The sequence below is a fragment of the Perna viridis genome, chromosome 15, assembly GCF_037379345.1.
Source record: "Perna viridis isolate PV_CMFRI_1.1 ecotype Kerala chromosome 15, ASM3737934v1, whole genome shotgun sequence".
Taxonomy (NCBI): domain Eukaryota; kingdom Metazoa; phylum Mollusca; class Bivalvia; order Mytilida; family Mytilidae; genus Perna; species Perna viridis.
The window spans coordinates 8788647-8813528 of NC_142459.1; the positions used below are offsets into that span (position 1 = coordinate 8788647).

The window sequence follows — 24882 nt, forward strand, 5'->3', positions numbered from 1 at the left end:
TTTTTTTTTCTGTGTGCGTTTGTGTTGATTGTGTGTCTTTCTTTTGTGGAAGTTGATGCTTTCAGGTCAAATAGATTGGTCAAAGGTTCAATAATATTTATATTATTATTTAGCCTCCGTCGTCGTATGTCGTTGTTACAGTCGTCGTTCTTTGAAAAAAAGAATGTCCATATGTCTATGGAGAAAAACTCAGAGGATTATATAGGTATATATAGGTAAAGTTGATTATTTCTTCAAGGTGTATCTCTAAAACTATGACACAATCTTTATTTGAGATACTATTCTTGAAATGCAATTAATGAGGTGTGACATTGTGTATTACAATTTCAGCCAAGATTGTATAGTGAAAACTATAGAAGACAGAAATTGCTCCTAGTTGATGTTTAGCCCAACAAAAGATAAAACTGAGTAGTGGAAAAATTAAGATGTTAGGGCACCTGCAAGGTAAAAAAGTAGCTATTATTTCCAAATTCGTGTTTATATTTAAGGAATATTGTAGACAGTAAATAGATTTCAGCTGCAGGATTATTAGACCAAGGGCCCACTTAGGAAAACATTGAATCCCCTTGCGTTATTCATGAACAATAGTTTTGAGCAACAAAATTATGTCTACGCTCATATTGTGAGCATGATTAAGGATAGAATTTTTGGCAAATGAAAGGGGGATGCTTTAATAAGAGTAATTCAGTTTTATTGGGGAGTTAATTTTCCATCGGGAAGTAGCACACCAAAATATAAGCTTTCATGTTTGAGTACAAACTTTATTAATGCACAAAACATACTTTTCCTCAAGCAATAAAGAAAGTTGAATTATGTTAATGATTGATTGATTGTTGGGGTTTAACGTCCTAGCAGCAATATTTCAGCTATATTCAGACAATGAACATGAAATGGATGATAAAATGAACATGAAATGAAAAAAAAGGATGGGTCACAAGGATAATAGGGTCGACAAATTTTGATTGCCTCTGGAAAAAGGGGGGATGGGTAAGGTCGGGCAATTTAGCCTCCTGTGGCGGAGCGCAAAGGTTCCTACTCCTATCGAATACCACAGCAGGGTTCTTTAACGTGCGAGGAACGTGGCATCTTTCCCAACACAGTGCACCACTATGGTTTGCGGTCAGGTTTTCCGTATTATAGCCTGACAACCCCAGCATGTAACACGCCAGGGGTACCCCATTCCACCACCTGGGGCACACATCCCAGTTGCTCTGTAGGCAAAGCGCCCTAGCCCCCGGCTAAGGTTCTGAGCACTATTTAGTCGCCTCTTACGACAAGCTTAGCGCTGCTGAAGGTCTATTCTTTTAACACCCGGACCTGCACGGGGAGAATTATGTTAAAGATTGCTGCTACCCTTCATCAATATAACATTTCGAAAAATAGCTATTTTATGATTACTTAATCTGATATTTACTGTGAAAATCTTAAATACAATTTATTAATTTCACGGCAAAATTTGTAACCAAATGTTAATTGATTTCTGACAGAAAGAGAAAAAAATGACAATTTTGGAATTATCTCGATTGTCTACTTTTTGACTGATATCTTTTAGAGTCGGTTGATGGCTTAGATTGTTGATAGATTGATTGTTGGGGTTTAACGCCCGAGCAGCAATATTTCAGCTAATTGTAAAATATGGTCTCCGTGTATGTATTCGATCTTTTAGCACCATTACAAATAGTTATCGACTTAGTAGAGAAAATCGGACAATGAACAAAACATAACATTACTCGACATTACTTGGCAAAAAGTCATTTCTTAAAATTCGATTTATCTCCCTTTGATCATGGAATACATTCAACATTTGACCATGATGAATTATCTCCCCTGGTAGTTTGCTTTATCACGAAAATTGTTGGAGGAGTATATTGGATTATTTTCTATCAACAGATAAACCTTATTAAAATAGATGTCTATGTAAAATTTAAGTTTAATGTCAAACTTTTCTTTGTCAAAAGCTTAATATTTTTGCACTTTTCTTGCAATTATCACACATACCACACAGTGCAAGTACTTATTTTTGTTACAATCAAGCGCGGATAGAACTTTGCTGGTTAAACAAATACCCCATATGAAGTTTTTCGACATAAATATATTGGAAGTATTGTAAACTGAATCATTCGAATTGAATGTACTCTCAAATAAATCGCTATAAACGAAAAACAACAAAACATTGCAAAAAAAAAATGAATATTTCTTTTCATAAGCCTATAATTTTGGAGAAGTTTAGTCTAATTAGTACTTCGACGAAAATGTTATCTATATTGTCTTGCGCTGCAAAATTTCAATGAAATGAATAGCTGGGACAACAACATTATATTTGCGGTGGATTGTGAGTTCCAGGAAAGCGTCGTGTTACGGAGAGACGATTCTGTAATTTACAATTGTGGGTTTAATCATGAAATCCATATTAAAATAGGGAGAGAGCATGTTATCGTTTGTTCAATCACTGAATGTTACACGGCGGATTATAATTGGATCCATAATTCAGTAGGTAAACAATTATCTAAAAAAATGTCAGTAATATAACTGTATAAAGACGAAAAAACTGAATGTTTAACTCTGCTACGAACTTTCCAGCTTAAAGACAATATTTCGGGTTTATTCAATTCATAAAACCATTTTTAAGATGATTGAATGTCTGAGAACTTGATTTATATTTCTATAATACTATGCTCACTTCGGATTTGTTTTATAGAATATCAGAAGATTTATAATCAAAATACTAAAATTTATGAAGGGGGTTTAAGCTACAAACGAACAAAGAATTTACTGAAATTATACTGGAATATTGGCACCATAGTTCTGCTTGGAGATACTTTTTATTCAATCCATTCGTTCTTATTTGATGATGTGACATCGGGTATTCCTAAACTTTTTTATAAGACAAGATTCAACCTCATCTTAGCCAAGGGATTTTTTATTTCTTAAACTTTTCTCATTTAAAAATGCATACAATTTATATATGGGTGACTTTTGACACAACTGAAATTCGCTTAATACGATGAGTGTCGCCGTAAACTAAAAGGTTGTCTAATTGGAATACCTCGTTTTCCTTTTGGACACGTTTACTTTAAATCATGTTTTGCAGATACATGTAGGATGCACACGATTTTATACATGCATTTGGATGCGAGGAACGTGGCATCTTTTCCAACACGGTGCACCACTATGGTTTGCGGTCAGGCTTTCCGTATTATAGCCTGACAACCCCAGCATGTAACACGCCAGGGGTACCCCCATTCCAGTTGCTCTGTGGGCAGAGCGCCTATCCCCGGCTAGGTTTCTGGGCACTATTAAGTCGCCTTTTACGACAAGCTTAGCGCTGCGGCAGGCCTATTCTGGGCCTATACTACAGGGGCGTCTTGCAAGACAAAAAATCGACCTAGATAAATCCGTATGCATGTGACTTGACTTCTTGTGACCTTAATCCGCGCATGTGCTGTAAGGATCGCCTCTTTAATAACAAATCTGATTGCAAAGCGAAATTGGTTATTCCCTAGACAATGTAGGAGGGATTCAAGATGCACACATTATGAATACTATATACATGTTCGCTGAAAGGTTGTAAACCCTGGCTATAGAGAAAATTATAACTGGAAAATCACATGCATAACACAGAGAACTTTTTGATTTATCGATCGAGTGACAACAACGGCAAATGCAAATCGGAAATGCGGTTACCTAAAATAATCAATATGGACGATCGATTGGCCTTGAGATGCGTTATTCGCACAACCAAGCAACCATTCTTTTTTATATTCTCAAATATGTCGTTAGAAATCATTTACTGTGTTTGTGCAAACTTTTGTTCAATTATTTTTTGCCAATTTCACGCTTCGTGTACCAATACCTGGAATCTTCATCTGATACGCCATACATGAACGCGTAAATGTACTAAGGTATATGTAATTAATAAAACGTGCGTATTTCTAAATGAAACTACAGTACACTGTATAAGCTGTAAATATAGCCTTTTTTCTTTTATTTCGAAAATGCAATTAAAATGAGTGAAAAAGACAACAGTTGTGCGGTTTTCGAGATCGAAATATAGGTGTTTGATTTTGGGAAAGAGGTCTATGTGGTTTATAGTCATTGTATATTCTTACATACATGCAATTGGTACAATCAACGCTGCGGTTACGAGTATTACAACGTGCTAGATTGAAAGTCGCTGCTTAAGTGATTGTATGCGCTAATTATGACTGTGCATCTGTCAAAAAAGCAAATCAAATGTCATGTCTAAAAATAGGTAAATGAGAAGATATCTTATGAGCTGCAGGTGTGTTTGAATCGTTTACAAATTTTAAAAAATATTATATCAGCTCAGAATATTTTATTTATATTTTGTTTTACTTTCTTTTAATATCACTATTGTTGAGGTCGATGCCCACACGTTTAACTTGTATAAACTGTTAACAATCACATCACTGTCACCCTTTTTCTTGCAGAGGCAAATGCACTGAGGGATAGTTTTGATCACCCCCTTTTTTCCCCGAGAATCAATTTTGTTCCGTCCAATTCATTAATTTGAATAAAGTTCGTACTTCTGTCGGTTTCTGGGCCCATCCATTGTAAATGTGTAGAACTCATAAATGTGCCTGGCTCCACAAATATGTCCGATTTCATAAAGGTGTCCGATATTACGTAACAAAAAACAAATAATTTACACAAACACAGAGTTCATTATCGTAATAGTTATGCTATAAATAAACAACATCAGATGGGATGACTCTTGTTCCAGACAATGACACAAAATGCAGCGGTGCCAAACGGTTGGAACATTCCTTCCCCGTTTATAAGCCTCCTGTAGGTAGGATATAGTTAATCAGAAATTGCATTCAACGAGAACAAGTATATTGTGGTTGTGTTCTACTTTTGCAATATGTGTACATGTTGACAAATTATCTTTCCATTCTGACGCAATTAAAACAATTTTAAAAACATAGATGGCGCAAATGTTTTTAAAATATGTTATTGGAGCAAAAATTATTCTTACCGGGCATTTACAATTTCAAAGCGCCTATAATGTACCCACAATACAACCTAGGTTAATAGCAAAACTTAAGTTCTTGCAGAGTCAAACTTTTTTATATTTCTAAATCAGCCCCTTGTGGTCGTTTATTTTTCCTGTTGACTACATTGCGAATAATAAGTATTGGTTTAAACGATTTGAAATAGTTTTTTGTTTGTTTGTTTGTTTTTATTTTTTGGTTTGAAAACTGACTGCTAGGTAAATTGAAAACAAATAGTGTACTGATGTTAATCTTAACAGAGTTTTAGAACGACATGGGAAGGAGATAAAACATTAAAAAAGAAGATCTTTTCTGGGACGGAATTTCCTAAATTTCTTAATTTTTTCTCGATCTAAATTGCACACAATTTTATACCATGGGTGGATTCAAGCGGGACCAGGGGGCTGACCTTCCCCTTATTAATTTAAAATTTATGAAGATACCATATTTTTGTGTGTAAACATACGCACTAAAATGTGGTATCAAGGATTTTTTTTGGTGCCCCTAGTGCCACTCCCCCCATGATGACTCTCGAATCCGCCACTGTCTACGATCGTGGTTCGAGTTTGAATGATTTGACAGCCAGTCGCTAAATTGAAATGGAAAGCTAATCAGCAGTTTGTAGTTCAGTTCAATCATATTGCAGGATGTCAGTAGCTTTATGTTCACTCAATATTTTATTTGCCCATTATTTGAGACGAAAAAAATGAAAGAATTGATATAAATTCATTCAGTACAAAATGAGTTGTATTACCGGGTGTATTTCTCACCTTGCTTTTAATAATTTAGACCTTGATTGCAGTGCAAAGTAAAGTTGTTGATGCTGATAGGGTGAAAACAGTTTGTCTACATGAACAGATAAGTGATTGAGGGGGGAGGATATTTAACGTCCTTGACTTCTCTGTTGGATCTCGCACGGACCTCATTGGTGAACACATGATATTTTGTAATGCATTGCTTATGATATTTTACTCTTTATTTGCATGTATTAGTTGTGAATTTGGCAAATAACTTTTTTATGGTAAATTCAAAATAACCATTTTTACTTTTAAATAATTCTATAAATCAACGTTACTTTTAAAAGTTTTAAACAGTTTTATACTAATCATTTATTTTTTAAGAGTCATTTATGCGCATAAAACAAGTACACCAGCTTCGGAAAGGAAAATAATTTTAGCAACACTGTCATGCTAAATTGATAATGTTAATGCTGGGTAAAGCGAGATATACCAAATTAATTGAAATTACTTTTCGACTTAAGAAATCAATGGTTATATCAAGTAATGTCGAGTAATGTTAAGTTATGTCCGTTGTCCGATTTTCTCTAATATGAATTTAATATTAAAGATGAAATTTTGTTGACCACACCTCATGCATTAAGGTTCAACAATACATACAAATCACTGGTAACCAACTCTTTATAAATACAGATGCTTTCAAAGTTCCCCCATACTTCCAATTTACGAATTATTTTGTGCAAAAAAAAAAAAAACAAACAAACTTTGGATTATATTATACTATTGCCTACAGTTTGAAAACCGCAGGTAAAACAAATCTTTTTGTTTTAGTTCAACGGACTTTTCACCTTAATGTGGGTAGGTTTTTATACTTTTACTTAACACAAAATTGGTAGATGTGACTACAATTTTATGGTTATCTCTTTTAAGGAATCATATGATATTTTTGGCTACAAATTGTTTTGTTCAGAAAAGGTATAATATGACCTGAAAATTATCACAGAGTGGATAAACGGAGCAGTGTTACACAGTTGACCCTCATATCCCATGGACTTAAATTTAAATCGTAATTTTAGAGATTTGAAACCCTGTAATGGATGACGATGATGCAATTGCGATAGTTGGAGTTGGAGGGAAATTTCCAGGGGCTGATAACATCGAAGAATTCTGGAAAATCTTGGTAAACGGAGAAAATCATATAACGGAAATTCCTCCTGAGAGGTGGAATGTTGAAGCATTTTACGACAGCGATCCAGATGCTGTAGGAAAGACATATGTGCGGAAAGCTGGACTACTTAAACGGTTTGCATATTATTATACTATAATTATGTCGTACATAAAGTGTGACCACAAAACTATCAATGATTTACAATTTGTTATTTTAAAAGAGTAATCAAGGGAACCAAGGTTAAAACTATGACTAAAAGAAACAGTTTACAAATGAGAATATTATTGGTCTACATTTCGAGCAGAGTGTGTCGTGGACACATTCGAGAAAAACCTTTAAAGGAGAAAAAAAACACTGCTAAATTCTTATAATGCATTTATAGATATGATGAATTTGACAACAAATTGTTTGGAATCAGTGACATTGAAGCTTCAAGAATGGATCCGCAGCAGCGATACGTACTGGAATGTGTACATATGGCTTTAGAAGATGCTGGTATACCTTCGTCAGTCGTAAAAGGTTCAAACACCGGTGTTTTTATTGGTAGGTTAGCTTTTTACACCAGATGATTGTTTAATGACAAACTCAAATATTTTTATGCAGTACATATGTACACATTTGTTCATATTTAACGAATTTTTTATTGTATGTGGTTTCCAATTCTGAATAGTAGATGTATACCTATGTTGTTTTGGTCAGAGATACGTTTTCAAATACCGTAATAAAGCATTGCATAGGTAGACGAATAAAAAACGAAATACATTGCATACGGTTTATCCTTTTGGGCGATTCATAATTGAACGTACTTTCGCTCACTTGATCGTGAAATTTGTTTCCATTCAATTTGCTACTATCTTTTATTTAACTCATAATTAGGACATGTGAGAGACCAAATGCATAGTGATTAATTCTGTTATACGGTCCTTTTTTAAACGCGTTTTTTAGTTTAAACATTGTATTTGCAGAATATCATACAAAAAGGTATTAGACACAAGTTAGCTTTATTACAGAAATATACCATATTTTTATATATATGCACATACAGAAATATAAATTTTTGAAAAGCATTATTAAGTAAAAAGAAGAAAAAAACGAGAGAACGATTTTGCAAAGTAAAATATATGTCATTGTTTGTATATAACAAGCAATTTATTTTGATATTTAATTCCTTGCCGTTCTAAGGTGTAATGAATGATGATTACAAAGGAATGTCATCCGACGACTTAGCAACTATGACAAACTACAGCCTGACAGGAACTTCCCAGAGTATTATATCAGCACGAGTGTCATATGTTTACAACCTTTTGGGTCCAAGTATGGTGATTGATACAGCTTGTTCTTCTGCTCTTGTGGCAATAGATGCTGGAATACAAAACCTTAAATCAGGTGAGCTAAATCACATTATAATATTTTATCAATATCTAAACAAGGAGAAGAGTAATCAAGGGAACCAAGATTCTAGCGACAATCAAAAGAATGTAATCTAGGGACAAACACCAGACATGGAAAACAGACAAACACAACAAAGAACATAAAATAAACAAAAAATACATGGACAATAGACAAACACAAAACTGAAATAAAAACAATGATATAAAGAAAACAATCCAGAATTGATAATCTATTACTTTAAACCAAATAAACGCAAAAAGATATGATTCATTGTTTTAATGATATATACAATTTTAGTTAAATTTCCATAAACGAAGTCACATGATTAACGTCAAAATTCACCAAAAAATAATTATATGACGTACGTCAAATAAGTGATAATAAATTCCCCTCAAAATATTCATTATTAGGCCGATGTTCAATGGTGATTTGTGGAGGAGTAAATTCTATCGTCGCTCCTGATTTGTTTGTTCCACTGAGTCGTGCCAGGATGATTTCACCAACAGGCCAGTGTCAAGCATTTTCAGCAAATGCAGATGGATATTGTAGAGGGGAAGGTTGTGGTATTGTGATTCTTAAAAGGCTTGAGGAGGTAGGTTTGCAATTGGACGAAATTAAGAATATTTTGATTAATAGCGAATCGACAAAGATATTTTAGTCTGTAAGCCTTTGAAAAGTTCGGTTTTGTCTATCCAGTAAATGACAAAACAGTGCACTAAAACTTAACAAGCACACGGCACATTTCTCAAATATTCTGTAGTACACCTTTTACACAAAGTCTCTTTTCCTTTCTGCTTTGTTCGTTTTCTTCAGATTATTTTGGCGTTTTGTCTCATACATTGGTCATATTTGGGAGGAGCAATCATTGATATACTTTAATTCAATCCTTATCCGAAGGGTCGTGTGAGCCATTGTCATCACTTGGCCTCCGTCGTCGTCGTTGTCCTTCGTGTTTAAAACACATTTAAAACCTTTTTCTCCTCTGACACTACCAGACCAATTTAAACCTAACTTAGTATGAATGTTGTTAGAGTATTCTACGCAGAACTGATGTAAGGATTTTGATCCGTCGACAAAGCATGGCGGCCGTTACCAAAGAAAGACCATGGGGGTCAATAAGAAGATTTTTTGGCATACATCTCCAAAACCGTTAGGTTTATCCATTTTGACTTGGAGTAAAAGTGTTCAACACGATGCGATCTATCTTTGGTCAAATTTTCGTGTAAATCTGATAAGCAATTTTGGAGTTATTGCCTTTCTTCGACATTATTTTGATATTTTTAATGTTATTACATTATTATTACAAAGTCACCTCAAAAACTATTGGATAGAATTCAATGAAAATTGATATGAATGTTGGTTAGGTATGAGCATTAGGTATTTATTTCCAAGTAATACAAGGCCGTTTCTACAAAAAAAAGGATGGCCCTTATTAAGTCAGGGGAGCAATTCAGGCTCATAAGAACCTCTAGTTTTCTTTTTAAATACATACACTACGTCTGGAATTCTTCTTGATGTTTTTAACAAGTAATTAGTTGATGCAATGAATCCTTGCAGACCCTAGTTTTGTGTCTAAAAATTAAAGCTCCTTTAAACGTTTCAAGATTTATAATTTAATTTTAATTAAATATGTTTAAAATTCCACAATGTCACTGTATTAAATCTATAATTATATAAACTTGTTAATATTCATGTTAAAATGTCTGTGCTTTTAATTTTTGTTTTTTGTTTTTTGCTTTGTTTTTTGTTTTGTTTTGTTTTGTTTTGTTTTTTTTTTGGGGGGGGGGTTAACGTCCGAGGAGCAATATTTTTCAGCTATATTCCGACGATGTACATAAAAGGGATGGCAAAATGAACATGAAATGATGAAATGAAATTTTGACAAATTTTGATTGCCACTAGAAAAAAGGGGATGGGTAAGATCGGGTATAGCTCATGCAGCGGAGCGCAAAGGTACCTACTCTTATCGAATACAACAGCAGGGTTCTTTAACGTGAGAGGAGGAACGTGACATCTTTCCCAACACGATGCACCACTATGGTTTGCGGTCAGGTTTTCCATATTATAGCCTGACCACCCTAACATGTAACATGCCAGGGCTACCCCATTCCACCATCTTGGGCACACATCCCAGTTGCTCTGTGGGCAGAGCGCCTATTCCCCAGCTATGTTTCTGAGCACCACTTGGTTTCCTTTTACGACAAGCTTAGCGCTGCTGCAGGCCTATTCTTTTGACACCCGGACTTGCACGGGCTTTTAATAGTTAATAATTAAATGCAATAGGCATATAATTAAAATATGTTAATCTCATTGGATATTTGGTTTACACGTGATTGATTGACTGATTGTTGGGGTTGCTGGGGATCATGCTGATCCATGATCGCCCGAGCAGTCATATTTCAGATATATTCAGGCGATGACCATCCCCGGAGTAGGAACCATAGGGCTCCGCCACAGGAGGCCAAATTGCCCGACCCTACCCACCTCTCCCGATTTCCACTAGCAATCAAAATTTGTCGACCCCATTGTCCTTGTGTCCTATCCCTTTTTCATTTCATCATCATTTCATGTTCATTTTATCATCAATTTCATGTTCATCGTCTGAATATAGTTGAAATATTGCTGCGCGGACGTTAAACCCCAACAAACAAACAAACAAAACCATCAAAGGGATTATACAATAAACATAAAATCATGATGATGAAATGAAAAAAAATGCATTGGACACAAGGATAATAGGGTCGACAAGATGAAATGGAGGGATGAGTAGGGTCGGGCAATTTAGCCTGCTGTGGCTGAGCGCAAATATCAAATACCACAGCAGAGTTCTTTACCGACCGAGGAGCGTGGTATCTTTCCCAACACGGTGCACCACTATGGTTTGCTGTCAAATTTTCCGTATTATAACCTGACAACCCCAGGATATAACAAGCCAGGGCTACCCCATTCCACCACCTTGGGCACACATCCCAGTTGCTCTGTGGGCAGAGCGCGTATCCCCCGGCTAGGTTTCTGAGCACTATTAAGTCGCCTTTTACGACAAGCTTCGCGCTGCTGCAGGCCTATTTCTTTGACATCCGAACCTGCACGGGGCTTAATGTTTCATTAATCATGGAAAAACACACCTTCGAGCTTTTTATTAAGGCCACACCCACACTTAAGTGGACTGTGTTCTCGTATTTTCTTTGTATATCTTAGCTTAAATGGAAAAAAAGAGAAATATATCAAATGCAGCTATATAAATTGAATGTTTCATTTTTTTAATTAAAATGGCTACGGTCAACGCTTTTACATCAAAAATGAAACATTCAATACTTAAGTAATTTATTTTTTTTTCAAATAATAGGCAAAACGTGACATGAACAAGATTTGGTCTACAATAGCAACAGACTGTAACCAAGATGGTCACACGGCTACACCCATTACAGCCCCATCATCTTCGCAACAGGAAGAACTTCTTAAACGTATTTATTCAGAAAACAGGGTTGACCCGGGTGATATTCAAGTGATTGAAGCTCACGGTAAGAAAAAGTTTTATGGTGTAAATAACATTTTTAATTCCAAGAATGAACTTTGGAAAGTTTTACTTCAATCTCTCAGTGAGAAAGGGTGATATTTAAGAGTTATTGCCCTTCTGCGACCTATTTTTCTAATTGTAATGTTATTACATTATTTTTAAAAAATCCCCTCCAATCTATTGGATAGAATTCAACGAAAATTGATATGGTTGTTCGTTAGGTATGAGCATTAGATATTTATTTCCAGGCCGTTGGTACTTATCAAGTCAGGTGAGCGATTCAGGCTCATTAGAATTCTGGCGATGTAACATATCTTCATATGACATAGAACATATTGCAAAATTTATTTTGAAAACATGTGATTATTTCATACTAAAGTTAATGACTTGCGAAAAGTACGAAAAAAAAAACATAAGACATGCATAGTTTTTATTTTTTATATTAAAAAAACTTATTTACTATCACTTTTAACATTTCTAATAAATACATTTGGATAGTGGTCAATTATGTTGCAATTTGCCTTTTATAGTCAGGTGAACGAATATGCATATATGTCATTGTCCTTTCAAAATAGTATGTTTACCCTCGCTCGATATGTCAGGTAGAAAGTGACCCTTGTGTATGTTTATTTTTTCGTCACACCTTTTTGGTGGGTGTGCATGAAATAAAGGTTAATCAGTTTAGAGTAAACATCAAAAAATATTTTCTTGCAATGATATGGAAAACTGATAGGAAATGACTTTAGCATCTTAACATAAAGTTCTTTTTGTCAATATTTGATCATGAACATGCTTAATTTTATATTTACAATTTTTATTTATAAGGTAATAAATATAAAAAAATGAAGTACTGTGAGATGAACCTGCACGACCTCTCTTACTGAAATTTTACAACTGTCAATGAACATTTTTTTCTGTTTTCTATATAAGTACAAAATGAGGTGCTAGGCTCGGCAATGACGATCATAATCTTTGATGATACTAATGATACTCACTTTCATAATAAAATATAACCGAAATACAGACATTAGTTTTAATGAAACCAAGCATTTCTAAAAAAAAGATATCCTTACCAACATTTTTTTTTCTAAGAGGCAACCTTTGTTTAACATTGACTGTGTCATCTGCATGGTAAATCTTGTTAATAGCAAAGCATCACATCAATAATTTTATATTTACTTTACTTTTGACAGGTACTGGAACACCAGTAGGTGATCCAGTTGAAATAAACACACTTGGTCGTTTTTTCATGAGTGGACTATCCGATCCGAGAAAAGATTTGAGCAAAGTTTATGTTGCTTCTGTAAAAACAAACATTGGTCACCTAGAATCGGCGGCCGGTGTAGCAAGTCTTATTAAAGTCTTACTAATGATGAAACACAAAACGATTGTTCCTTCACTACACTTTACAGTACCAAACCAAAAAATTGAGTTTCATAAATTTCAGTTTGAAGTTCCAGCAAAATCAGTACCATGGAACAGTCCATCAGGAATGAAACGAATTGCATGTACCAACTGCTTTGGATTCGGTGGAACAAATGCACACGCGATAATCAAAGAATTTGAACACACTCAAAGTGTAGGCAAAAATCTTAACAGAATGCATTTAGTTTTTTTTTCCCATCCCGAAGAATCTGGATTACGAAACACTCTTAGTACAATGCAAACAAGTATTTCCCAAAACAAATACAACATATGTGATGTGTCCTATACATCACTATGTAGAAGAGATCATCATGATTTCAGGGTAGCAGTTATAGCAGAAGATATGAATGACCTGAATTCTAGAATTGAGCAGAAGATAACTGAGCTAGCGTCTGATAGTTCTACAAAATCAAAACCTCATAGAATAATCGCCGTGTTTTGTGGAGTGGGCACAGTTTTTAAAGGTATGTGCAAAAAACTTCTCGAAGAAAATACACTCTTCAGAGACACTGTACTGCAAGTTGATAGTATTTTACAACAATGGACTCCAATGTCTATTTATGATATTATGGTCAAAGGAGCGGAGATAAACGATCCGTTTACAAGTCATATCGCTATTTTTACATGTCAAATAGGGTTGTGGAAATTATGGAAGAGTTTTGGATTACATGTAGATGCAGTCGTTGGCCAATCAGTTGGTGAAGTTGCAGGATCGTATGCTTCAGGATGTCTTACTCTTGAGCAAGCAAGTAAAGTCATATACCTTCGGTCCAAACATTTAGCACATGTGACTGGAGGGAAAATGATTGTAATTGGCAACTGTAAAACGGCACATGTTGAGCGTGTCTGCAGTCATTTTATGGGGAAAGCATGCATTGCTGTTCACGCAAGTTCAAAATCATGCGTCGTTTCATGTGATGCTGACGTAGTTGATGAAATCAAACAATCTATCAGAAATGCAATTGTACCCGAGGAAAGAAATGATTTGTTTCTTAAAGATTTGAACGTAAAATGTGCATACCACAGTCACCATACAGAGAAAGCTGGAACTGCTTTAGAACAAGACCTTGGAAAACTAAATGTTAGTGTCCCTAGCATTGAGGTAGTATCATCAGTTACTGGTACCAAAGCAGACATGGATATTTTCAACCATAATTACTGGAACAAAAATGTCAGTAAACCAGTTTTATTCAAACCAGCTATTATGGCAGCAGGTCATGCTGATAAGTTTAACATATTTTTGGAAATAGGTCCAAAACCGGTGTTACGTCCGCATCTTACAGATTCTTTTTCTGTGCACGACGCGGTATGTCTGTCATCAATGGAAGAACAAGATCATTCAAGAATACTGAAAACAGTAGGGAAATTCTTTGAATACAAAGTCATCTTAGACTGGAAAAAGCTGTCTGGTATCGGGCAAGTCTGTGAAGTCCCGAAAATTCCACTTCAGCCATCATACAAAGGAATGTATTTATCAGATGCTACTATGTTAAAAAATCATGGTCTTGGATCATCTCTAGGATCACACCTGTTTGTAACACGAACACACAACAAAAATTCTATGTTTAGGGTAACAATCAGTGAAGAAAATACACCATTTGTTTATCAGCATTTTGTCAGTAATTCCATTGTTGTGCCTGGGGCATTTTATGCAGAAGTTGCTCTTGAAGTGGGACAGATATTAACAGAGTTACGGGTGCAAGATATCTGCGTTAATGTTGAGTTTAATCGTCCTATACAAATATCTGCAAAAAAAAAATATTTTGCTGAAGTTACATTGGATAAGCATTCCAATGATTTTGTTAAAGGTTTGGTTAAAAGGGGAAGTGAAACCATTGCCTCCCTTGAAGTTAGAGTTCCGGATAAAATTTTACAAAATGACACAATTGACATTGCGAATGTACGAAGGGAATGCCAAGAAATTCAAGATTCAGGAACGACATATCAGACACTCATGGATTTAGGATTTTCTTACGGACGAGATTTAAAAGTCTTAGGCAACGCTATCAAGAACGAATCACAATGTTTAGTCGAAATACACTTATCAGATATGATATGGAATGACGTAAAAAGAACACATCTTCATCCAGCAGTATTAGATGGGCTTTTACAAACACCAGGAGTATTAGCCTTAGATTCTGCCGAGAACGGCGCACTATTACCTGGAGGAATAGACAGACTTGTAGTTCGAAGAGGAGTCGAACGTGATATGCTTGCATATGCTGAAATATCAAGAAAAACAAAAGAATACACATCATACAATATGGCTTTACTGAGTCTTACTGGAGTTGTCATTGCTGAAGTGAAAAACTTCAAGATCAAATATGTAATGGAGACCTCAGCAGATCAGTCTGTGGAATATGTGCAGAGATGGAAAGAAATAGACTACAAAACCAGACACATTAGCAACGAACACAAGATAATCATTTTTTCTTTTGACGCTGAGACATTGAAAAATATCGAAGAAGCAATTTCCCAAGAAAATAAAGTTTTATCCGTATTACTTGGTGATGCAACTTTGCAGGAATTCAAAACACAAATACAAGACGTCTTTCAACAAATAGAACTATTTCAAGTTGCGTTCATACCCAGATTATGCATGACAGATTCAATGGAAGGACCAGATGTTTTGAAAAAAATAAACGCATCATGTTTGTCAATGCTGGCAATAGTTCAAATACTTGGAGAAAAAGGAAAGTACGTTCCTGTAACTGTCATCACAGAATGTACCCAGGCATATGATCTGATCAAATGTAACCATGTCAATCTTTGTGGATCTGAATTATGGGGTCAAGTGAGGTCAATAGTTAGAGAAGATCCTTTAATGGACATAATCCTTCTTGACTGTCATCCGTCAATTAAGGCAACAACTTACTTTATCAAAGAGGTAATGAATAAAAGACCAGTGGAAGTCGGAGAAATTGTTTACGAAGATGATCATATTTATTCAAACACATTACATCGAATTTCAATTGGTCTTAAAGACACTATATACAAGGACGGTACATTAGATGAGCAATGCAAGCTTCAAGTAAAGGCAAAGAAGCAGGATGACATCTCAGAACCTTTCCTTGTGATTGAAAGCCCTCTCCAGATGTTCAGTGGCGATCACGAAGTTTTTGAATTGCAAGACATATATTTGCATTCACGTGATATGCATACAACAACAATACAATCTGATTTTCAAAGTGGGTTTAGATTATTTGATAATACTGAAGCCGGGTTGGACGTTTTAACTTTCGAAGCAACTGCAATAGAAGCCCTTGACACAAATGCTAAAGGAATAGAAAAAGCCCACAATTCAAGATGTGCCGATAAAGTTATTTTATATCCTATGAGAGTACAGAGTACAGTTGTCGTTCCTCGTCAGTGTGTTTACTCATTGGCAAATTTAAAGGGCTACTCACCAGGCATCCTTGTGAAAGCTGCTTTGATGTATACTTTGTCAGGCAAGGTCATAAAAGATAACGCCCTTGTACTATATGACAAACAATATGAAGTCCACGCAAAACTTCTTCTGCTTTTTTTGAAAAATGTTCGCTCTTGCGATGCTTCAATGACCCCAATACTAAAACCAACTTCTGATGTTATAGTTATGAAAGTTTTGAATCACAAAGACATACAAAAATTAACGTCGTACAAATGCTTGAAGTCAATCACGACTTTATCTTGTATTTTGACACATAACCAAAAAATAATGATTGAGATGAAAGGGATTTGTGTAAACTGTCTTCAGACTGAGGATATTTTAAACCAGGATACTCTTCTTTCATTGAGTCCAGTCATTCAGAAATTCTTGTACGGGAACCTGCATGAAATAACGGGATCTCATTACACCAATGCCGATCCTATCAGAAATCAGCTAAATGCATCTGAAAAAATGATTTCACTCCGAACACAAAACCTGAAGTATGATACCATTGTAAAACTTTCCAAACAAATGTTGCTTCGAAAGAACTGTTGCTATATAGTTGTTGGTGGCTTGACTGGTCTTGGTTGGGAAATAGTTAAGTTGCTGGCAACGAGGGGTGCAGGGGAAATCATCAGCATTTCGAGAAGATGTCCTGACGCAGAAAAAGATCGATATATGGAGAAAATCAGCACAGATTTTGGATGCCGTGTCCGTTCATTGTCTGCTGATATAACTGATTGGCAAAGCGTTTTTAATGTCTTTGCAGAAATAGATAGAACTTCTTCTTTTCCAGTGAAAGGGATATTTCAAGGAGCTGGTATTTTAAAAAATGCATTGAGTCTACAAATGACTGAAAATGAATTAGTGGAAGTCATGAAACCGAAAGTCCTTGGAACTTGGAATCTGCATTTAATATCAACACGATATCCACTAGATTATTTTGTGATGCATTCTTCAGTTACGTCTGTTTTTGGTAATATCGGACAGAGCAACTACGGTGCAGCTAACTCATTCTTAGATGCATTAGCACATTATAGACAAATTCACAATCTTAATGGTCAGAGCATAAACTGGGGTCCACTGGCACTTGGAATGATGAAAGAAGGATCAAACACAGCAAACTTAGACGAAATTCTAAGAGAGCAGGGCTACATTTCTATGGAAAAAGAACAAATTTGTCAATGTTTACTAGACGCTATGTTGAACAATCAGGTTCAAGTAATGTATGGAATATACGATTGGAAAGTACTTGGAAAAGCTTTGTCAACAGTTGCGAATAGCATAATAAAGTATAAGTTAAGGGGATTTCTAAGTGAAAAAGACGAAATGACATCTCCTTCGAATGTTTCCTCTCAAGATGAACTGTTGGGCATTTTAAAAACACCTCCAAACCTGTGGAAACAGAAAATACTAGAAATAGTTTTTACCATTGCAGGCGAAGCATTCACCCACGATATAGAAAACCTAAGTTCTATGTCCCTTATTGGAGAGCTAGGTATCGACTCGATGCAGGTGATGACATTTGCAAACAAAATTCATGATATATTTGGGATAAGGATACCTTTGATAACATTTATTTCAGAAGAAACAACATTTGACACTATTGTATGTCAACTGCATGACAAAATTCAGGAAAATGGAAATACATTTTTAAAAGAAGAGAGAAAGCAAGTGACGACAGTACTGTCGCCTATAGAAAAACGGCTTTATGATGCATATGTGCATAATCCAAACGACCCAACACTGTCGATTTTCGCAGATCTTCAGTTGACGAAAAGAGTGGCAGATCCGGCAATATGGAAAAGAATCCTGACACAGGTACAAAATAGATATTCTACATTGAGGACGTTAATACAGGCTGATGAAAAAGGGAATGAAGTGTTAAAGGTTATCTTTGAACCACAACTCACAAAGTTGGATTTCAGGGTATTAGATATCAACGAATTAGACCATGTAGAGAGACTTCCAAAAGACATGAAACAAATTCTTTTCGATCCAAAGGATTTTCCGATGCGAGCACTTTTTGCAAAAAGTGCAGAGACATGTATGTTAAGACTCGTATTCAACCATATCCTTATAGACTTCGCGTCAATAGGAACCATTGTCAACGACCTCCTGAATATGTACTTCAACAAAACGCCAGAAAATTTGAATGTCCTCGAAGTAGATGTTTTTCCAGTTTTCCAAAAACATATGCTTAGAACAAGAAGTCAACTAATCTCATATTGGAAAAGGCGTACCCCACACCAGCTTCAGTCTATGTCTTTAACTGGGATAGAAAAAGACAACCTTGATCCATGTCAAGTTGAAGCGGTCAACAACACCATTCCCGTAGAAATAGTGGAGCTGTTACAAAATGCAATGCAGTTCCATAAGGTAAAACTTTCAGAACTAGTTATAAGTCTGTACCATGTATTGTTATATCAACAGCTACGTTCTGATATTATTGCAATCTTTATGAATATGGACATGAGAATTCATTTTCCGGAGTATAAAAGTTATGTCGGACGCTTTGCAAACCTTATACCACTGTATGCTGAGATAGATGAATCGATGTCTTTATTATCTATAATCAAAATGAACAAACAGACTTTATCAGATGGATTAGAAAACGGCCTTTTGCCATTCCATGATATTATTGAGTGTATTGAAGGTATAACACCGTCTAACGTACATAGACACCAAATATCAATAGATTACCAGAGAGATATGGACGAATCCCTTGACCGACTTCAAAACATCAAGCTCAAAAGAATGGTAACAGGAAATTTCTACATGGAAACACAGTTGCTTGTTTGGTACAATTTAGAGAAAAAATATTTGAACTTTGAACTTGCATACAATAGTTCGACAGTCAACAATGATCTTGCAAAAGCCATGGTCGAAATGATAGGAAAAATACTCGCTATTTTTGTTGAAAAACCAGCAACAACAGTTGTTGAGATATTAGATGTACACAACAACAGAACAAAATCTCATAAATCTACAAATCAAGTGGATAACCAGCGTTGTCAATCCCAAGATAAAGAGCAGAGAAAAAGTGAACAAAATCACAACCAGCAAAATGAAGATTTGGAGGATTCTGAAAAAAACAACCCTGCAGGTAACTATAAAACATGTTTACACGATAACAGTTAATCTTAGGGAATGATCTTATTTAAAGTTTCTCTTTTGTTTTGCTAGTTACCGGCTGCAAGAACCAAGAAATAAATACTTGTGTTATATTGAAATGCAAATAAAATATATATATATATATATATATATATATATATATATATATATATATATATATTTTGCAATGCGCTATAGCAATACAAAGCTTTTTAAAGTAAGGTTTCAGACCGATGTAGATTTAATATAAGTATTACAAATCTTTCCCCCATGAAATATGCTTATAAGGTCAAAGTTATGTCCATGCTTTTTATTAAGTAAAAATATAAAAGGTTTAAAAAGATATTTATTTATGTGGAATTATTATATCTATTTCATTGGTTGCTCTTTGAAAATCCATTTCTTGGACGATGATTTGTTCTGTTTTTGTCCAACGATTCTTGTTATTCGGCGATGATGTTTGACACTTAAGTAGCACTCCAGCTAAAGATCATGCAAAATGTGATTCATGGGTAAAAAGCCTACATATTTTTATTTTTGATATTTTGTTTGAAATGTCATAGTAAACAGAAATTAGCATGTGGTTTTTCATATAACCCGTGCTTTTCGGAGATAAAAATTGTATAGAATGCACTGTAGATTTCAAAATTAAGGGAGATAACTCTGAAATTGACGCTCAAATACAATAGAATGTACTGGATTTTCAGTGTTGATTATCGTCTAAGAGCAGGCAGATTGGAATGAATAATTACACATTTCATAGTATAGACCCATAAAACAACTTAATTACAAAAATAAAAATATGTAGCCTTTTTTAGGGTGTATCACATTTTTCAGATTTCGCATTATTCTTGCAAAGACGGCTACTTAATGTCATAACTATCATTTTATTGTGTGTTTCTGATGAAGCAATATATTGCTTTGTATACGATGGGATGTTGTTTTAGTCCAACGAGTAAGAGGTGTAACTCCAAGAAAAATATCAATCTCTTACATTTTGTCATTTTACAATATTCAAAATAGTTTAATCGGATGAAAAGAAGAACGTATCGTATAAAAACAAGGATATTTTAATTTTATTTTTTCAAACATATACAATTATAAAACGTCGTTTATATGATACATAGGTGATTTTTAATCAAAATATCATCACTGAAAATTAAGAATTTGTAGTCAGTACACATTTTTTCTAATTCATGGTATTTAAGCCATGGAATAATTAGACCAGTTATTGTTAGTTTCTCATTTCTGTACTTTCTGCAAATAGATCGTTTATTCAACGGGTCATGGCTTTCCTTTCCTCGTTTGTCTACCCCGGACTTGACTTTTTATGACCAATTTGGTGGGTGTTTCTAGAAAAGCAGAGGACGCTTACCCTACCGGTGCACCTGGTCCATGCTCCCATGGCTTTCCTTTCCTCGTTTTTCTACCCCGGACTTGACTTCTTATGACCAATTTGGTGGGTGTTTCTAGAAAAGCAGAGGACGCTTACCCTACCGGTGCACCTGGTCCATGCTCCCATGGCTTTCCTTTCCTCGTTTGTCTACCCCGGACTTGACTTCTTATGACCAATTTGGTGGGTGTTTCTAGAAAAGCAGAGGACGCTTACCCTACCGGTGCACCTGGTCCATGCTCCCATGGCTTTCCTTTCCTCGTTTGTCTACCCCGGACTTGACTTCTTATGACCAATTTGGTGGGTGTTTCTAGAAAAGCAGAAGACCTTACCCTACCGGTGCACCTGGTCCATGCTCCCAGTTTTTAGTGGAGTCCAACTTACTCATTTGCTTTTGTTACTTTGTATGTATGATTTTAATTACTTTATGTTCTTTGTTGTGTATGTCTGTTTTCCATGTCTGGCCTTTGTCTCTGGATTGCATTCTTTTGATTACCGCTATAACCTTGGTTCCCTTGATTACTCTTTTCATGATTCCCTATACATTATAATCAATTCAGGATAACAAAAAAAAAATATTCGTTTGAAATTACATTTGAAAAAAAGTCATTGGACAAAACAAAACAAATCATCGTATAAAAATGATTATAAAGGAAAACAAAAAACATGCCGGATAACAATCTCCGTACTGAAATTCTCCCCAAACAATAATAATGATATGGTTAATTTAAAAACCGTTCGCTTGGAGCTACAGCATTAAATGGTTGTATCTATACAGGGCTGTTTATGAAAAGAACACAAGGTGGTTGGTCCCATCCTGTTTGGCTTACCATTGTTGGAAAAGGGCAGGAATGTCGACTGGTATGGGGAAAGAATCAGAATGCAGCGATGAAAACAATGTACTTCACGGAGATAAAGGAGATATCACTCGTCGAATCTGCGGGTAATTTGCTTTCTTTATTGTAGTCGAAAGGTGGGTTTGAAAAACAAAGTGTTTATTTAACAATTACAATTTCAATATTTAACTGATGTAAAATAATTTTTCCAAAGATGTTTTGTATGTTTCACCTTATGCCTAATTTTTTAGTCATTAGCAATTAGCCAGGCATTGAGTATAAATATTTGTAAACCAAATCGTTCATTTTCTATATCAGTTCTATAACAATATCTTTGTTATTAGTGACTAACTGTACGTATTTTTCAGGAACGCATGTTATGAATATTTCCGGGCAGAATAGAAACTACACCTTTACAACAGCAGACACCAAAGTCATTGGAAGATTTAAGACATTCATTTCGAAATTTTCTGGAGATAATTGAATATCGTGAAGTTTTAATCATGTTTTCACAAAATACTTTAAATTTCGTTATTTTTAATGAAAATGTTGTCATACTATCCGGGTTCATTAAATATCTAGGCAAATATGAATTCTATATGAACTCTTTAACCTCATTTCTTTTGTTCATTCTTAAAATTCTTAAAATCATTAGAATTATCTTCATATCATGTATATAAAGTGGTTTTGGTGTAAAAGAAAGCAGTCTCTCTATTCCCCACTGTGAATTGTGGTAAATCAGGTTATGGCTAATTTTTGTCTGTAATTTGTTCAAATAAGCTTCTTATTTCAAAACATAATATATATAATATTATATATTATTCAAGTATTTCAAAGCACTGCTCTTAATCTATAATGATTATCAAACATTGAAATTCTAAATACACAATTAACACCAGTTACGTTCTACAAAATTCATTTAAAATGATAGGAAAAATACTCGCTATTTTTGTTGAAAAACCAGATTAAGATAAGTAATTGTATGTTACATATATATTTTTAATGCCAGACACTTTTGTGGTAAGTTGAATTCAATCATTAGTTTAACACAAATAAAAGACATTTTGTTGATAAAACAAATTTGAGTTGAGGTTATACACATAATGAAGGAGAAAAGTGACAATCGTACTTCATCTTGGTAGATTTAGAAACAAAACAATGTCAAACTCAAATAGAAAGAACTACTGTATAAAATATTCACATTATTTGTCCAAATATATATCTTCATATACATAATTATGTACCATTATATACATACAGATCTAGAGATTGTAGAGAGAACTATTTAGTCGCCTTTTACAACAAGCTTAGCGCTGCTGCAGGCCTATTCTTTTAACACCCGGACCTGCACGGGGCTTGAAGAATTAAAGTACCAAAAACACATGTAAAAAAAAAAAAAAAAAAAAAAAAAAAAAAAAGTAATTATTTGCACAATAAAGTTTAAACATTATTAAACAATCAATACATCTAAACTCTCAACTACTTAAGTAGCACTCCAGCTAAGAATCATATAAAATGTGATTCATGGGTAAAAGACCTACATATTTTTATTTTTGATATTTTGTTTGAAATGTCATAGTAAACAGAAAATAACATTTGGTTTTTCATATAACCCGTGCTCTTAGGAGATAAAAATTATATAGAATGCACTGTAGATTTCAAAATTAAGGGAGATAACTCTGTAAATGGTGCTCAAATAAAATAGAATCTATTGGATTTTCAATGTCGATTATCTCCTAAGAGCAGGCAGATTCGAATGAATAATAACACATTTTATAGTATAGACCCATAGAACAACTTAATTATAAAAATAAAAATATGTAGCCTTTTTTTGGGGTGTATCACATTTTTCAGATTTTGCATGATTCTTACAAAGACACTACTTAAATCATAGAAAAATCAGATAGAATATTGTTGTAATACTGAAAATGGCAGGATGTGTTTGAAACATTGTAAAAAATGCAAGGCAAACGTATGTTAATGTATGGTTGTAAGATGAGGGAAGTTTTCAATCAGTAAATGCAAGTTATATTTTATAACTGTAAAAAGTTTTGATCTTGAACTTTACAGAAATGTTGATGCCATGATATGTTATTCACAGAACCAGCAAAAACATTACTGGCCACTTATCATTATGAAATAAAAAGAAACAGTTCCACTTCACTAAATTCAACACTGTAAAAAGTTTTGATCTTGAACTTTACAGAAATGTTGATGCCATGATATGTTATTCACAATACCAGCAAAAAACATTACTGGCCATTTATCATTATGAAATAAAAACAAACAGTTCCACTTCACTAAATTTACAAACATAAAATCGCCATTAACCTGTTTTTTTTTTTTTTTAATCAACAACCCGTCCTTTGGTTCATGTTAAAAAATGAAAACATAATTTATCAGGCTTGAAACCTATTTAAAACAACATACCAATCTTATAGGTACAGAAATCTTAGAACTTTCTATACTTACTTCTAAAGCCCGCGAAATATTCTATCCAAGGATCTATACACACTCGAGAGATTGTTTACATGTACATAACATCTATTTTTAGAGCTTCATAGTTCTGTTTCAAATCTTGGATTGTCTTTGTTTAAACAATATATCAAACAACAAAAAACAAAACCAAACAAACAAAAAATTAAAAAAGGGAAAGGATGAAAAAAAATGTGTGTATAACGAGGCATTTATATTCGGACTAATATTTATTTTTTAAAGTGCTGTTAATAAAACACAGTAACTCTTCAAACATCTTTAAAATCATATCATATTACGGACCGGCTTAGTGTCGGCATGTAACGGTTATATAGCCATTCAAAATTTTAAAATTTAAAAATTCAAAACAAAAATCAAGATCATATCACATTTCCTTTGCA

At 34.4% G+C, this 24882-nt stretch overlaps 1 protein-coding gene across 1 annotated transcript; it reads left to right on the forward strand.

The window, feature by feature from the left end:
* The first annotated feature begins 303 nt into the window (after positions 1–303).
* Positions 304–23340, forward strand: LOC148596828 (uncharacterized). Its single transcript, XM_088563379.1, has 9 exons — positions 304–444; positions 6829–7054; positions 7303–7463; positions 8103–8306; positions 8723–8904; positions 11659–11833; positions 13023–19769; positions 21949–22113; positions 22375–23340. Exons 2-9 carry the CDS (start codon positions 6846–6848, stop codon positions 22488–22490), a joined length of 7959 nt encoding a protein of 2652 aa, XP_088419505.1. The 5' UTR covers positions 304–444; positions 6829–6845; the 3' UTR covers positions 22491–23340.
* Positions 23341–24882: the final 1542 nt, after the last annotated feature.

Coding starts and splice junctions, on each gene's coding strand:
- LOC148596828 (XM_088563379.1), top strand. CDS start 6,846: ATGGATGACGATGATGCAATTGCGATAGTTGGAGTTGGAGGGAAATTT. Junction 8,307..8,722: donor AATACAAAACCTTAAATCAG/GTGAGCTAAATC, acceptor ATTCATTATTAG/GCCGATGTTCAATGGTGATT. Junction 22,114..22,374: donor ATCACTCGTCGAATCTGCGG/GTAATTTGCTTT, acceptor CGTATTTTTCAG/GAACGCATGTTATGAATATT.